The 14,921-nt window shown below is 38.6% G+C and overlaps 1 protein-coding gene across 1 annotated transcript in view; it reads right to left on the bottom strand.

Annotated features, from left to right (window-relative positions):
• The window catches only part of Rab3GAP1 (RAB3 GTPase activating protein subunit 1), a 452,945-nt gene that overhangs the window by 376,702 nt on the left and 61,322 nt on the right, over positions 1–14,921 (bottom strand). Inside the window, exons 6-7 of the mRNA XM_067151789.2 lie at positions 6,540–6,718; positions 904–963 (exon numbers count right to left, since the gene is read on the bottom strand). Of these exons, the coding sequence (XP_067007890.2) occupies positions 904–963; positions 6,540–6,718 (239 nt within the window). The remainder of the gene's footprint in view (positions 1–903; positions 964–6,539; positions 6,719–14,921) is intronic.

Raw genomic sequence — 14,921 nt, 5'->3', positions numbered from 1 at the left:
CCGGGGCTGTACCTTAATTAAGGCCACGGGCGCTTCCTTCCCACTCCTAGCCATTTCCTATCCCATCGTCGCCATAAGACCTGTCTGTGTCGGTGCGACGTAAAGCAGCTTGCAAAAAAAAAAAAAAAAAGCTGAGGTTTGAATCCTGTTCGATTCTGGGACGAAACATGTGGTGTCAGGGAGAACATCTGGTCTTAAACCCCCAACCAAAACCAAAATTAACCTGGGTGGCTCCAGTGACCCCAGGAATACCTGGGATAAGCTGATGAAAGTTTCCTTTTTTTTTTAAACTGTAGGAATAAAGGTAGAAGAGAAAAATGGAGATCCCAGAGTAAACTTATCTGAACTCTGTACAACCTTCACAGACATTAAGAATTCAACTTGAGGTGCAGCAGTGAAAGACATATGTCAAAGCCACAGAAGAATCAAGTGATCATTCAAGTACTGTTTCAATTTTAAAAAAGTATAAAATGTGAAAATAATTATACTTCAGACTGTTAGACAGACCCTAGTCTCATGGTAAATCATCTCAAGATAATCTGAAGGTCTACCTGTGTTGACTCTTCTTACATGACCACTGTCCTGGCTTGTGTATCATAGATAAAACACAGCCTGTCATGTAGACGTGAAAGAGAGAGCACAACAGAGACCCCGTGTTCTTCTTACGTGATTACTTTAATTATTTATTTTCAAAGAACATATAAATAAGAACACTTATCAATACACTTTTCACAGAGTGTTTATATCAAGGCTCCACCTTTTCATCAAGTGTTTAGGTCACAGGTTCCACCACATAGCCACTCCCAAACATTGCAACCATGGCAGAGCAGCACATAAAATAATAATAATCTATTCCATGCCTGCCATGGAAACCTACGTCAGTACAACATGAAATGTACTTACTTCACCCAGTCTGTTCTCGCCTGCAGCTTGATTCTCATTGCTATCAGCATATGGTTTCTTCTGAAATAAATAAAAAATAAATAAATAAATAAATAAATAAATAAATAAATAAATAAATAAATAAATAAATAAATAAATAAATAAATAAATAAATAAATAAGTAAATAAATAAATAAATAAATAAATAAATACAGATACAAAATCACAAGATCATTCTCCAATATACCAAAAAGCGAGCCAGACAGTGGGTAGTTACCTTCGTTGACTTCCAGAAAGCATATGACTCCATGGATGAAACAACTCTCTTCGAAACCCTAAGGGAACTAGGTTTCAGCGACAAAATAAACAGGTTAGTGCAAGCCGTCCTCTTGGAGAGCCTCCCAATCAAAACAGGGGCGAGGCAAGGAGATGGGATCTCATGCATATTATTTAACTGCGCCCTGGAAAACATCATCATGGAATGGACCAGAACCCTTCCAGTGAACACCGGATTAAGAATGGGGGTCAAAGCAGACGACCTAAGGATCCCATGTCTGGTCTTTGCTGATGACCAGACCTTACTAGCAAACAACGTGCAAAAAGCTACTATGCAACTCCAAATATTACATTCAATAGTGGCTAAAACAGGTCTCCTGATCAACATCGGTTAAGACCGAGTTCATTACCAATATAAAAGACCCCCCTGAAACAATGGGAGTCAGTGACACCAAGCACATCTAGAGAGCCAAAACTGTAAACTACCTTAGAGAGTGGATTTCAGAAGACCTTAGTTAAATGGTTGGTCTTGAGCAGAGGAGAATCAAACTAGACAAGGCATACCCTGCCTGCAGAAAACTGTACGCCTCAAAACACCTATAAATGAATGTCAAAGTCAGACCATCAGTCCTCTACGCAGCGAGCGCCTATCTGAGACCCCACAAAGAGCCCTCGAAGTACAAGAAAGAAAGTTCCTGAGAAAGATAGTAGGACAAAGGATCCTATCAGATGGAAGGTGATGGTACTAACCAAACTGTGAACTCTACCAACACCAAGAAACCCTCAAAGATGCCATCAGAAGAAAATGGCTTGCTTTCTACGGACACCTGTATAGAATGGATTCCCACAGGCTGTCCTATAAGATCTTCAAAGTAATCAGCAAGGGTAAAGCCACTGGATCGCTGTGGATCCAGCAGGTAGAGAAGGATCCAGCAGAACTTAATATTAACACTAGAACCACTGGAGCGGTCAAAATGACCACTATACATCTTCCAAACTCAATTCTGACTACAGTTTTTACTGTAGGATATCGAGCTGCAGTGAATTTTCCTGATTAGTGGTCAGGAAAATCCATATTAAATATAATTAATTTTGCATCAATGGATGGAGTGTTAGTAATGGGTATACCTACTACCGCCAGAGCGGTCATTTTGACCGCTGTATTAATTATCATAATAAAATGTATTTTAACATATATCTCTCGTTGAGATATAATCGTCTGCTCATAATCCTATCAACAATGGTACTGTTCAAAAACTAAAAAATGGAACTCTGATATATTATGAATTGTACGAGCATTATTTCCGCTACATCTCCAGTAGTGCTATCTTTTTTTTTTTTTTTTTTGCTACTTGCTTTACGTCGCACCGACACAGATAGGTCTTATGGCGACGATGGGACAGGAAAGGGCTAGGAGTGGGAAGGAAGCGGCTGTGGCCTTAATTAAGGTACAGCCCCAGCATTTGCCTGGTGTGAAAATGGGAAACCACAGAAAACCATTTTCAGGGCTGCCGACAGTGGGGTTCGAACCTACTATCTCCCGAATACTGGATACTGCCCGCACTTAAGCGACTGCAGCTATCGAGCTCGGTAGTGTGCTATCTTTCATCAGCTTGTCACAGTACAGTAAACATATCTCATAAACCATCAGTTGCTGGGTCTACTGCATGACATTTCTGAAGATATGTCTGATGTACATAGAATGTGATCCAGATATAAAGGACCTGTTTGTTGTTGTTTGAGTCATCAGTCCATAGACTGGTTTGATGCAGCTCTCCATACCACCCTATCTTGTGCTAACCTTTTCATTTCTATGTAACTAATACATCCTACACCTGCTCTAATCTGCTTGACATATTCGTATATTGGTCTACCCCTTCCGTTCTTACCACCTACACTTCCCTCAAAAACCAACTGTACAAGTCCTGGGTGTCTTATGATGTGCCCTATCATACTATCTCTTCTTCTGGTCAAATTTAGATAAACCGATCCCTCACCAATTTGATTCAGTATCTCTTCATTCATGATTCTATCTACCCATCTCTTTCTTTTTTCGCTAGTGGCTTTACATCGCACCGACACAGATAGGTCTTATGGCGATGATGAGACAGGAAAGGGCTAGGAGTTGGAAGGAAGCGGGCATGGCATTAATTAGGGTACAGCCCCAGCATTTGCCTGGTGCAAAAATGGGAAACCACGGAAAACCATCTTCAGGGCTGTCGACAGTGGGATTCAAACCCACTATCTCCCGGATGCAAGGTCACAGTTGCACGCCGCTAACTGCATGGCCAACTCGCCCGGTATACCCATCTCACCTTCAACATTCTTCTGTAACACCACATTCTAAAATCTTCTATTCTCTTTCTTTCTGAGCTAGTTATCATCCATGTTTCACTTCCATACAATGCCACCCTCCAGATGAAAATCTTCAAAAACATCTTTCTGATTCCTATATCTTTTTTCCTAGTGGCTTTACGTCTCCAGAAACAACTATTTTAAAAACTGGCCCTTAGAAACACAGACACAAAATTAATCTTCTTTTTCTACAACTTCCTGAGATGTTTATCAAACCTTAGAATATCATCAATTACATCCCATTACAGTCCAGCCTCGGAACGCAAAAATACCAGATAGACACATCTTCTCAAACATCTGCAACGTATGATGACCGTAAGGCTGATGTCCAAGTACGATGTTCTGAGAAGAAGCCCAAAAGAAAGAGTCCTAAACACAGAATTGGAACATTAAATATCCTGACCCTGACTGGCAGAAGCGAGGAGCTGATAGATATGATGGAAAGGAGGAACCTCTGTATTCTTGGCCTGAGTGAGGCAAAGTGGAAGGGAAGAAGAACAAGAAAGCTAAGAAATGGATACAAACTACATTGGAATGGAAATAAAACAGAAGCCAACAATGGTGTAGGTTTTATATTAAGAGAGGACATTGATGTCATCAGTGAGGTAATATATGTTAATGAAAGAATTATTAAGTTGAGCATCTCTCTTAACAAGAGTGTGCTGACAGCAGTCCAGGTGTATGCCCCACAGATTGGCTGTAACGAAGAGGAAAACGAAAAATTCCAAACTGATTTAGAAGAAGCTATAGAAAAAAAAGGAAAATATCAAGTGAAAGCCTGGACAGTGACCACAAACTTCTCCTCACAACAATAAAGCACAATGAAATTTATAGACCTCAGAAATACAGGAAACCAAAAATCAAGACATGGGAGTTAAAGAAGGCAGAGAAACAAGTTGAATACACAAAAAAATTGACCAATAAATTACCATCAGATGCATTACAAGAAGGCAACATCGAGTGGACTAGATTCAAAGAAAGCATTGTCGAGCTGCAGTAGAAGTTTGTTTGTGGTAAAACTAATAGCAAAATGAAGGCAAAAGAAACTCCTTGGTGGAACAATCGGGTGAAGATTGCTGTGAAAGCGAAAAATGAATCCAGGAAAGCCAGAAACAAAGAAATGAAAAAAGGAAGTCAAAGGAATGAATCTAGAGTAAACAAACTGCAGCAGAAATACAGAGATCAGAAGCTACGAGTAAAGAAAATTGTGGCCGAAGAAAAACAGAAAGCTTGGTCTGATTTCACAGACAAACTAGAGCAAGACAGCAAAGCTAATTCTAAACTACTTTACCGAACAATACGAAATATAAGAAGAGACAATGAATACATAACAGCAATAGAGGAACAAGATGGTAACATAGTTAGGGAAGAGATAGAAATAAGGAAGATCATGAAATCCTATTTTGATAATTTATACAACAGTACTGGGAAAGACTCCAATGATGTAACCACGCAGGTCAGTTTAAGCTGCAATGATGAGCCTGACCAAGAGAGCCCGCCAACACGGAAGGAAGTAGAGACGGCCCTTAATAGTATGCCCAAAGAAAGATCAACAGGATTTGATGAAGTCAGTGCAAATATGATCAAAACAACTGGTGCAATAGGAATACAGTGGCTTCATAGAGTAATTAATGCAATATGGAAGGATAGGAAAGTCCCAGATGATTGGAAAAAGGGAATAATAATATCTCTCTTCAAAAAAGGAAGCCAGAAGAAATGTAGCAATTATAGAGGGATCACTTTATTGTCTCATGGTTTGAAAATATTTGAGAAAATACTTGAAAAAAGGCTAAGGAAAATAATATAACCACAACTACAGGAAGAACAATATGGATTCAGAGAACACCGATCAACTACCGATCTCATATTTGCACTTAGAATACTGTTAGAAAAGCAATGGGAGAAGGGCAAAGACTTAACACTAGTGTTTTTGGATCTTGAAAAAGCATTTGATAGTGTTCCAAGGAAGACTATATGGGAATGCTTAAGAAAGAAAAATGTACCCAAAGGGCTTATCCATAAAGTTAAAATGCTTTACGAAGACTGCTGCAGTTGCGTACAGATAGGAAACGGTAATTCTGATTGGTTCCAAACCACCAAAGCAGTGCAACACCCTTACTTTTTATCACTGTCCTGGATGAAGTCATGAAAGAAATTAAGCAGAAGAACAATATGGACATCAATGCATTTGCATATGATGTAGTAATTTGGGGAAATACAGAGAAGGAAGTCCAAGAGAGGCTGAACACCTGGAATGAACATTTGAAAGCACACGGATTAACAATAAATAAATTGAAAACTGTTACTATGTCTGTCAATAGACAGAAGAAGAAAGGAAAATAATGCTGGAAGGTACACAGCTGGAAATAGTAGACCAATATAAATATCTTGGGTGCATCATTTCAAGTGATAACACAATACAGCATGAGATTAACAACCACATTCAAAAATCAGCTCAGTTTTACCATCAAGTTCGGAACCTCCTCTGGAACGAACAAGTTCCCTTAAGATTCTATTCCAATCATACTTCACCCCCATAATAACATATGGCCTAGAAACCTGCACAACAACCCAACAAGTGGATAGCAAACTACAAGCCGCAGAAATGTTCCTACGAACTGTGGTACAGAAGATAAAAAGGGACAGGGTAAGGAATGAAAGAATAAGGGAGGAAGCTGGTGTGTACCCATCCCTGAATGAAAAAGTGACAAAGGCCTGTTTGAAATGGTTTGGCCATGTCAAACGAATGGACGATAGTAGGACAGCAAAACAATGGCTACACACAGTCGTGGCCGGAAAACGACCGGTAGGAAGACCTAGGAAGAGATGGCTGGACCAAGTGAAGGAGGACATAGGAACAAGAGAAGTCAGCTGGGATGTCGTCTTGAGAGAAGAGTGGTACATGGACAGACAGAAGTGGAGAGAGCTCATAAACCACACCCGGGCAACTGGAGTGGAAAACTGATGATGATGTTTAACATATCACTAGTTTAGTAAACGAATTCTCAAGGGTAATTTCTACTCACTGCATTATCTGCGGCATCTGGGAACAGGAAGTACAATATTGCCATGAGAGTGTCATCTGCAATGACTCCATCTTTATTTACAGCTCTGGAATGTGTTTTAGTTCTTTTGAAGACTTTTGAAAATGTTGGAACTCGGGTCTCCGTGAGTAAATCCAGAGGACGGGCAAGATCAGTGCCACCTGAAAAATATCAACGCAGATTTTAAGATTTAGACCAAAATCGTTTTTTTGTTAAATCTACATTCATATAGAGTGAAATGGATCCACCTATTCAATACAAGGCTAATGCTAATGTGACTATTCCTCATAATAGTCAGTTATATTATTATTATTATTATTATTATTATTATTATTATTATTATTATTATTATTATTATTATTATTATTATTATTATTATTATTATATTATTTCAGCCACTTGGGCTATCATCAGCTATACATATTTAAAAATAGGCACAATACTAAAATACACACAAACATCTAAAAATGAAGAGAACACATTAAAATGAGTCTGTGATAAAAGACTTGACGACACCAAGTTCATTCGTCTCATAATGTAGTATGGCAGAAAAGCATTGAATAGCACAATGTTGTAAACTATATTCTTAATCTTGTTTAGCCTTACGACAAACGATGTACTTGACAAACTTCTGACACTGAGTTGAGGGGAACATCTGTGGATGTTACTGAGAGACATGTGGCCCAGAAGATATTAATTCTACCAATACGGATCGGTAAAGAATAAATATTCTCTCCAGGGCTCACAAATATGGAGGGCCCAAGCCCAGGGTATGGGTGAAGAACAGAGGTGGGCTAAACTGTTATTTTCCAATAACATGTTCCAACATTCCAGTTTCACTGAGATAACATGTTCCAGAAACAAGTTATAGAAATAACATGTTCCAAAACTAGCAAAGCATAATGTTACTTAACGAAGTTGTTACTAGTAGGCGCCAGATATCTTGATGGGTGAGTGATACAGCGCTGTCAGTGGAAGGGGCAGTCTCTGACCACACAGCCACGTGTAGCATAGTATACTAAACCAACAGCTGTATGAATTGGGTGTGAAAATGACTGGAAACGCCTCCACTGATAGCCGCGACATGACGGTTTCAATTGATTGCTGCCGATAAAAATATATGATACAGAAATAGGACAAAACTGAATCTAGGAAGCATTTTATTTGTACACTTGGCTCGCCCTTTTCACTAGACCATCGGGAGAGTTGGCCGTGCGGTTAGGCGTGCGTGTGGCTTTGAGCTTGCATCCGGGAGATAGTGGGTAGTGGATACTGGATAGTCGATCGGCAGCCCTGAATATGGCTTTCCGTGGTTTCCCATTTTCACGCCAGGCAAATGCTTGGCCTGTACCTTATTTAAGGCCACGGCCAATTCCTTCCCACTCCTAGCCCTTTCCTCTCTGATCTTCGCCAAAATACTTATCTGCGTCGGTGCAACATAAAGCCCGTTTAAAAAAGCAATAATCACACGTAAAATCAGTGAACATAAAGTGAATATGGCATAGATTAGAAATGGTTATAAATGCCTTTTATTGTGAAAATCAGGTCTCGAAATAGCACACAAAAATAAGTTGAAACAATTAACAAACCGCACAATATGCGTAATCAAATTCTTCAATTGACAATCATACTTTAACTCTTTCGCTGCGCTATTTTTCAACAGAACACTTACAGAAAAATGTAATTTTTTTCGTATTTTCCAAATGAACTAAAACTTTATTTTTTTCAAGGTCAATGACATTCATCACCATTGCACCATTTTTAACTCAACTTTGGCAAACTAGCAGTGACATTTGACCTTGAAACACACATTACTGTGATATATCTCCAAACATGGAACTGGACACATTGCATGCTGTCCTGGGCATTTCTTACAAAAAATACTGTCTGTTTTCTCTTGCACAGTCCCTTTCTTTTCTTTGAACATTTTTCTGGTAATATGGAACAAGCAACGCAATTATGTTTGTGACTCTTGTCCTGTTGCTCCCCAAGAAAATGCCTCTCCGTCAGGCGCGCTTGAGGTATGTAATCGTAAGTTCTTCCTCGTTTCGCCGGCGGACTTCGCTGATACTCTCGTAGAAGTCCCATTATGGCGGAATTTCTGAAGTCAGGAGCATTAATTGCCCTCTTTTAAAGCATTTGTACAATATTCTTTCATTAGTGCAGTTTCAATGTTATCACAAATATCCCACTAGTCCGAAACAAAATGAAGATCTTCCTCGTTGGCACTTTCTTCCGAACAATCACTATGCACATCATCACTTGTTTCATTGTCCAAATTTACCGAACAGTCTGAATCAGAATCGGCAACTAAAAGATAGAAGATTTCATCACTTCCATTACTAATGTTGTTTCGCGCGCTCATAGCTACTGAGTGAAGCCTGCTATCGGCCAGACAGATGACAGGGATGTTGGCGGGCGGGCAGGTGAAGGATAACAAATAAACATAGGTCCAGTATTGGCGGCAAAGTTTTCAAACAATGCTTAGTACATAGTGAATACATGACTATAGATATTTGTATTATTAAATGGGCCTTTAGTGAAGAAGCGCGCGGAAATTATAGCAGGAAAGTACCAAGTCGACAAAAGTCGATTACCGCAGTGAATGCTATAGGGATGTAAGTCGACAAAAGTCGACTTGCGCAGCGAAAGAGTTAAGATCACATTTGGCGATCAGTAAATCAAGAAGAAGGCAATACAAAATATCACACACTGGAACAAGACCACCCGTTTTAGGAACAAATTTATTAGGATGAATGTTTTAAAAATAACGGATGTCTGTTTCCCTGTGACAGGTTTTGGTGGTGATTGAGATGACTGGGGGTTTCGCCTGTGAATGCTGTGGGTATAATGCCAATGACTGTTCCAACATTTCCATTAAAAACTGACGGAATAGCAGGCCCTAACTGATGCAGAGTCATCTTCGTTACATTGTAAGTACCAGTAGAAATTGAAGAGGCTGAGTTTGAATGGGCTCCCAGATTTAGATTGGGAATTTTGAAACAAGTGACTGTAGACTTAAATACAATAATGTTATTAGCTTTATGCCCCACTAACTAATTTCACGGTTTTTGGAGACGCCAAGGTGCCGGAATTTAGTCCCGCAGGAGTTCTGTTACCTGCCAGTAAATCTGTCGACACAAGGCTGACGTATTTGAGCACCTTCAAATACCACCGGACTGCCAGGATCGAACCTGCCAAGTTAGCGCCTCAATTGTCCGAGCCACTCAGCCCGGCAGACTTAAAACAGCCTTGATCACGTATATCATATTGACATTGCCCCTCACTGAGAAATATGCCTTTATGTACGCTAACCAGTGTTCGACCTTTTATTCATAATAAACCTCAGCCGAGTTCTTTTGAAACGTTACGACTTTACAGAATAATGATACGCTTCAGAAATTATAATACTGTGGCTGTTACCTGGACGTAATACTCGGTTGTGGTGGAACAGTGTTCCACAGAGCTTAGGCTGTTGCCTTGACAGAACATTCATTGCGATGGAACAGTGTTCCATAGAGCTTAGGCTGTTACCTCGAGAGAACATTCATTGCAATGGAACAGTGTTCCACAGAGCTCAGACTGTTACCTGAACAGAACTCTCATTGCAATGGAACAATGTTCCATAGAATAACAACGAAACATATTAGGACGTGCGCTTCGGTTTTTACCTCAGCAGAAAACTTGTTACGGTGGAACAGTGTTCCAAGTTCACGGGATTCAATCAAGAACCATGCTAAGTTGTAATGAACTAAAATAACTTCAGTAATTATCAAGTAATGTAGAATGACGGAATGACTAATGAAATAATGAAGGGTTGAGGAAGAACAGCTACCTGTTACAAATATAACAGGGTTAACTGAGTAACATGTTATTCTGGTAACATGTTACCAGCCTGGAACAGTTATCTTAACTGTTATGTTAAATACCGCCCATCTCTAGTGAAGACCCCAACGGCATCAGTGGCGAAAGATTCAAACTTGTAGCGTCTGTACTCCAGAGGATTATCGATTTATCTATTTATTTATTTAAATAATCTTGAACACATATCAGAAACAAATAAAATTATGGGTCCATTTTGTTGACGACATGGTAGTATTTTTAAATAGAGACCTCATTACTCCCGAAACATTTCTGGGTTGTTTGAATTTGCTTGACAGCAACATTAAATTCACTATGGAGAAAGAAATCGATACCGGGCGAGTTGGCCGTGCGCGTAGAGGCGCGGGGCTGTGAGCTTGCATCTGGGAGATAGTTGGTTCGAATCCCACTATCGGCAGCCCTGAAGATGGTTTTCCGTGGTTTCCCATTTTCACACCAGGCAAATTCTGGCGCTGTACCTTAATTAAGGCCACGGCCGCTTCCTTCCAACTCCTAGGCCTTTCCTATCCCATCGTCGCCATAAGACCTATCTGTGTCGGTGCGACGTAAAGCCCCTAGCAAAAAAAAAAAGAAATGGATAAAAAGTTGAATTTCTTGGACTTATCAAAAACCAACAATAGGATAGATTTCGATATTTTTAGGAAACCCACACAGGCCATCACCACCATCAATAAAAACTCCAGCCACCCAGGAACTCACAAACAAGCAGCTTACAACAGCTATATTAATAGATTATTAAAACTTACCCTGAGTAATGAAAACAAACTGAAAGAAATTAGAATAATAAAACAAACTGCTAAAGCAAATGGCTACAACCCAGAAATGATAGACAATATTATACGTAAGAAGGAAAATGGAGAAAAAAAGAAAAACCATGAGAAAAGAAAGAAAATCCATGAACGTAATCAATTTGTAACATTTACATATTTTGGAAGTCAAGTTTTTAAAATCACAAATATATTTAAGAAATTTCAACTTAAAACAGCTTTTCGAACCAGAAATAAAATATAAGAACATATATATAATGCACATAGTGTCAATAAAAATAATATATATACCAATTCAGGAGTATACAGGCTCACTTATGACGACTGTAAAATGTTTTATATAGGAAGAACTGGGCGAACCTTAAATCAAAGATATCAAGAACATTTTAAGGCAATAAAGTACAACAGATATTCAGCTTTTGCGGAACACATTTACAACAATAACCACAGCTTTTTCGGGATCAAAAAGGACATGAATTTAATTTTTAAGGGTAATTATGGATTTGAATTAAATACACGTGAAAACAGTGAGATATTTTTGGCACAGACAAGGGATCCAGATAAAATTTTAAATGAAACAGTCACAGAGTTGACATAATATCAGGTGCTTCCAACGAAACCTTGAGGTGGCGTAACATCATGTGCGTGCAGCGCGGTTCCGTACTTAAAGCTGAACATTTGTCAGTACTCGACCAACAGCCTGAGCATGAGGAAAAGCAAGCCCTTCCTATAGTATGTCCATACATTTTACAATAACATTGTAAGTTTATATGTATTATTTTCATACTTTTACACTTTTTTTTTTTTTTTTTTTTTTTTTTTTTTTTTTTTTTTTTTTTTCTCTCTCTCATTTTTACAGTTGATGTCAACAGGGCTACATTTTAAACACTGATGATGGACCTTAGTATCCGAAAACCGGTTATGTTTGAATAAAGTGTGTGCTGATATGACTGTATAAAATTAATAATAATAATAATAATAATAATAATAATAATAATAATAATAATAATAATAATAATAATAATAAAATAAGTACATCAGCACTGTTAATAAGAAATGGCTTTGATATTTTATATTGATTATAATTGTTTTATTTGGACAAATAAGCATCTCTACAGGAAACTAAATCTAAAATATTTATCATAATCAACAGCCAACAAGTATTTTACACTAAATTCTGCCTACTCAGATATACACGATTTAGTAACTGGTTGCTGGAGGGATAGTAAATTTCAGTATTCTAATTTTCATCAATGAGCAGCTTGATGTATGAGATTCTCAATCTCTCATTCAAATATTTCGATTTCAGAAAATATCTGACTTGGAAGGTTTCCATTCTTAGATGCTGAATTATATAAATATTGTTCAATTAAGGGACTTATGAAGAACTTATCCTACTTTGCGGTCAGGAAAAATACAGTATTTATGTGAAAAATCCCTTCGTATTTCTTTTTAAAATTTTGAGTAAGAAATTGGGGTGCGGGTTTTAACCCCTCAGCGCTGAACTCTATACGCGGTATAGACCCTCTTTTCTTCTGTAGCCGCCAACCTCTATACGTGGTATAGACCCATACATGGTTTCACATTTATGGCTATAGCACTAAGAGTTTTGAAGTTATGGATATGCAAATTGTTTTGTTTTCAAGAAGACATTTTCGGGTTATCAGTGTTGTAAATAAGAACTGATAATCGTTAAAATGTAGTTGGTTTTACAAGGATAAGTACTTGTCAAGTAAGTCTGAGCACTAATCTCTGCTTTTATTAAAAGTCTGTCTGCTTAATTCTTTCCCACGGAATAAAATAAAGAAATGATGATCTGAGAAGTGTGTATTTTCGCGTGATGTTCTTTGCTCTAATTTTACATTAAGAGTGCGGTTTATTTATTGTATTTGTTTTTATTTCTCAGCTTGTAATATTTTTGTAACTCTCCATGAGCGCTCTGTGTAGGCGTCAGTTAGTGCTGCTTTCTATCATTCGATACGAAAACCAGTTGTTCATTGTATATATCTCATTTGAAAGACGATGTCTTGACCTTTCATCTGAAATATGTATCGAGTTGGTTTGTTATTCCCCTCATTCAGTTTCGTCCTGCTGCTTTTTTCAGATGAAAGTTTAGTCGGAAGTAGTAGTGGCAGTATGAGTAGCAGTGTTAATGAAATAGATGATGTGGCTGTGGCGCATGCAACGGTAAATGATGAGAGTGACGATGAGGAGGAACCATTACTTGGAAATTTTGTGTAGGAGACTACAGATACAGTAATTATACAGGTCAAACAGGAGTTTTAAACAGTGAATTCGGATTCCTAAATTCTCTAGTAATTCAAACAAGTCACAGGGACAAACACTGAGCAGATATCTTATCGGGTTCAGCTGATGGAAGGTTTGTTTACAAAATATGCTCGCTTGGGCGGGCGGGGAGCGAAATATTCAAGGCCGGCGCGCATCAGATAATAGAGTTCCAAGGTTGCAGGAAAGACATTTTATCAGGAAATTAGCACCCAAGAGTGAGAAATCTAAACCTCAGAGACTCTGTATCGTGTGTTCAAAAGACGGCGAAAACAAGACGTCGGTGTACTGCTGCCAGGAGTGTGACTTGGGTCTCTGTCTCGAAGAGTGCTTTGAACTCTTATCACACGAAACTAAATTACTATGGAAATGTGAAACAAATATGTAATTATCTGCATGTACATAGTTCTTTCATAAGGAATTAAAAATTTCGTGAATATCGGGCTACCCTTGTACTTGTAGTAACCCTCTGAGTGAATCAATGTATTTCATTCGCGCGTAATTGAAATCTCATCCGGCCGTGGGGTAGGAAGCTCTTTAAATTGCTGCGATGCTGAGGGGTTAATTGCATCAAGGTTGGAAACACGCTCTTGGGTCACCTAGTTTTCAATGTTGCCATTAGTTCGCTGCTAGCAAGGAGATAACAAATGCCCGGCAAATGAAAGGAGGTAAATATACAAACTATTACGAATATTCACCAATCTCAACAGGGTTGCTTTGCGTGGGCCCAGTGCTGCCAATTCAGCAGTCTTCCCGCTAGATCTGGAAGCTTTTAATGTTAAATTAGCCAGTGAAAATTAACTACAGCAGCCAGCAGGATGTCTGGCGGGTTCTAACTAATGAATAGCTGGAATATAGCTGGAAATGTCATTGCTATTAAATTTGATCTTATTAATCAGTATAATAATGGCAACCCTAAATATGTATTAGCATGCGAGACTTTATATTTTTAGGCTGATGAAAATAAAAAGTCTGCATAATGATGCATCATGACTTTAGTTCTTATTTTGCTGAAAACAAGAAATTAAGAAACTGGAGTCTTTCTGGTGTAATCACCTGTCTCGCTTTTTACAGCTCTACAATACTCCAGATGACATCGGAGATGCTGTGTCTCACTCAGAAGCATTCTACATGGTCCCGGCCTTAGTGACCTGTCGACAGATGATGACAGCACTTCCCATCACGTATTCCACCAGCCGGCCCTTACCCTCCAGGTCATGCCATCTAGAATGTCAAAGCATCTGGATATGGTAGAATGCACCTATTTTGCATGTTGTATAATTTGGAAATTATTGTAAACTACGATATATTGGTCATCACGTCATTCAATATGTGATCGTGTATGTTCAACCATGCACTTTTTCCAATAAATATAGTAGTTTGAAATTCTGTCCGACTCGTTGGCTGAATTTAAAGATAAAAATTTCAT

This window comes from Anabrus simplex, chromosome 7 (genome assembly GCF_040414725.1).
Source record: "Anabrus simplex isolate iqAnaSimp1 chromosome 7, ASM4041472v1, whole genome shotgun sequence".
In the NCBI taxonomy this organism is placed as follows: Eukaryota; Metazoa; Arthropoda; class Insecta; order Orthoptera; family Tettigoniidae; genus Anabrus; species Anabrus simplex.
The sequence above is the reverse complement of the archived record's forward strand: the minus strand, read 5'-3'. Positions and strand labels throughout refer to the sequence as shown.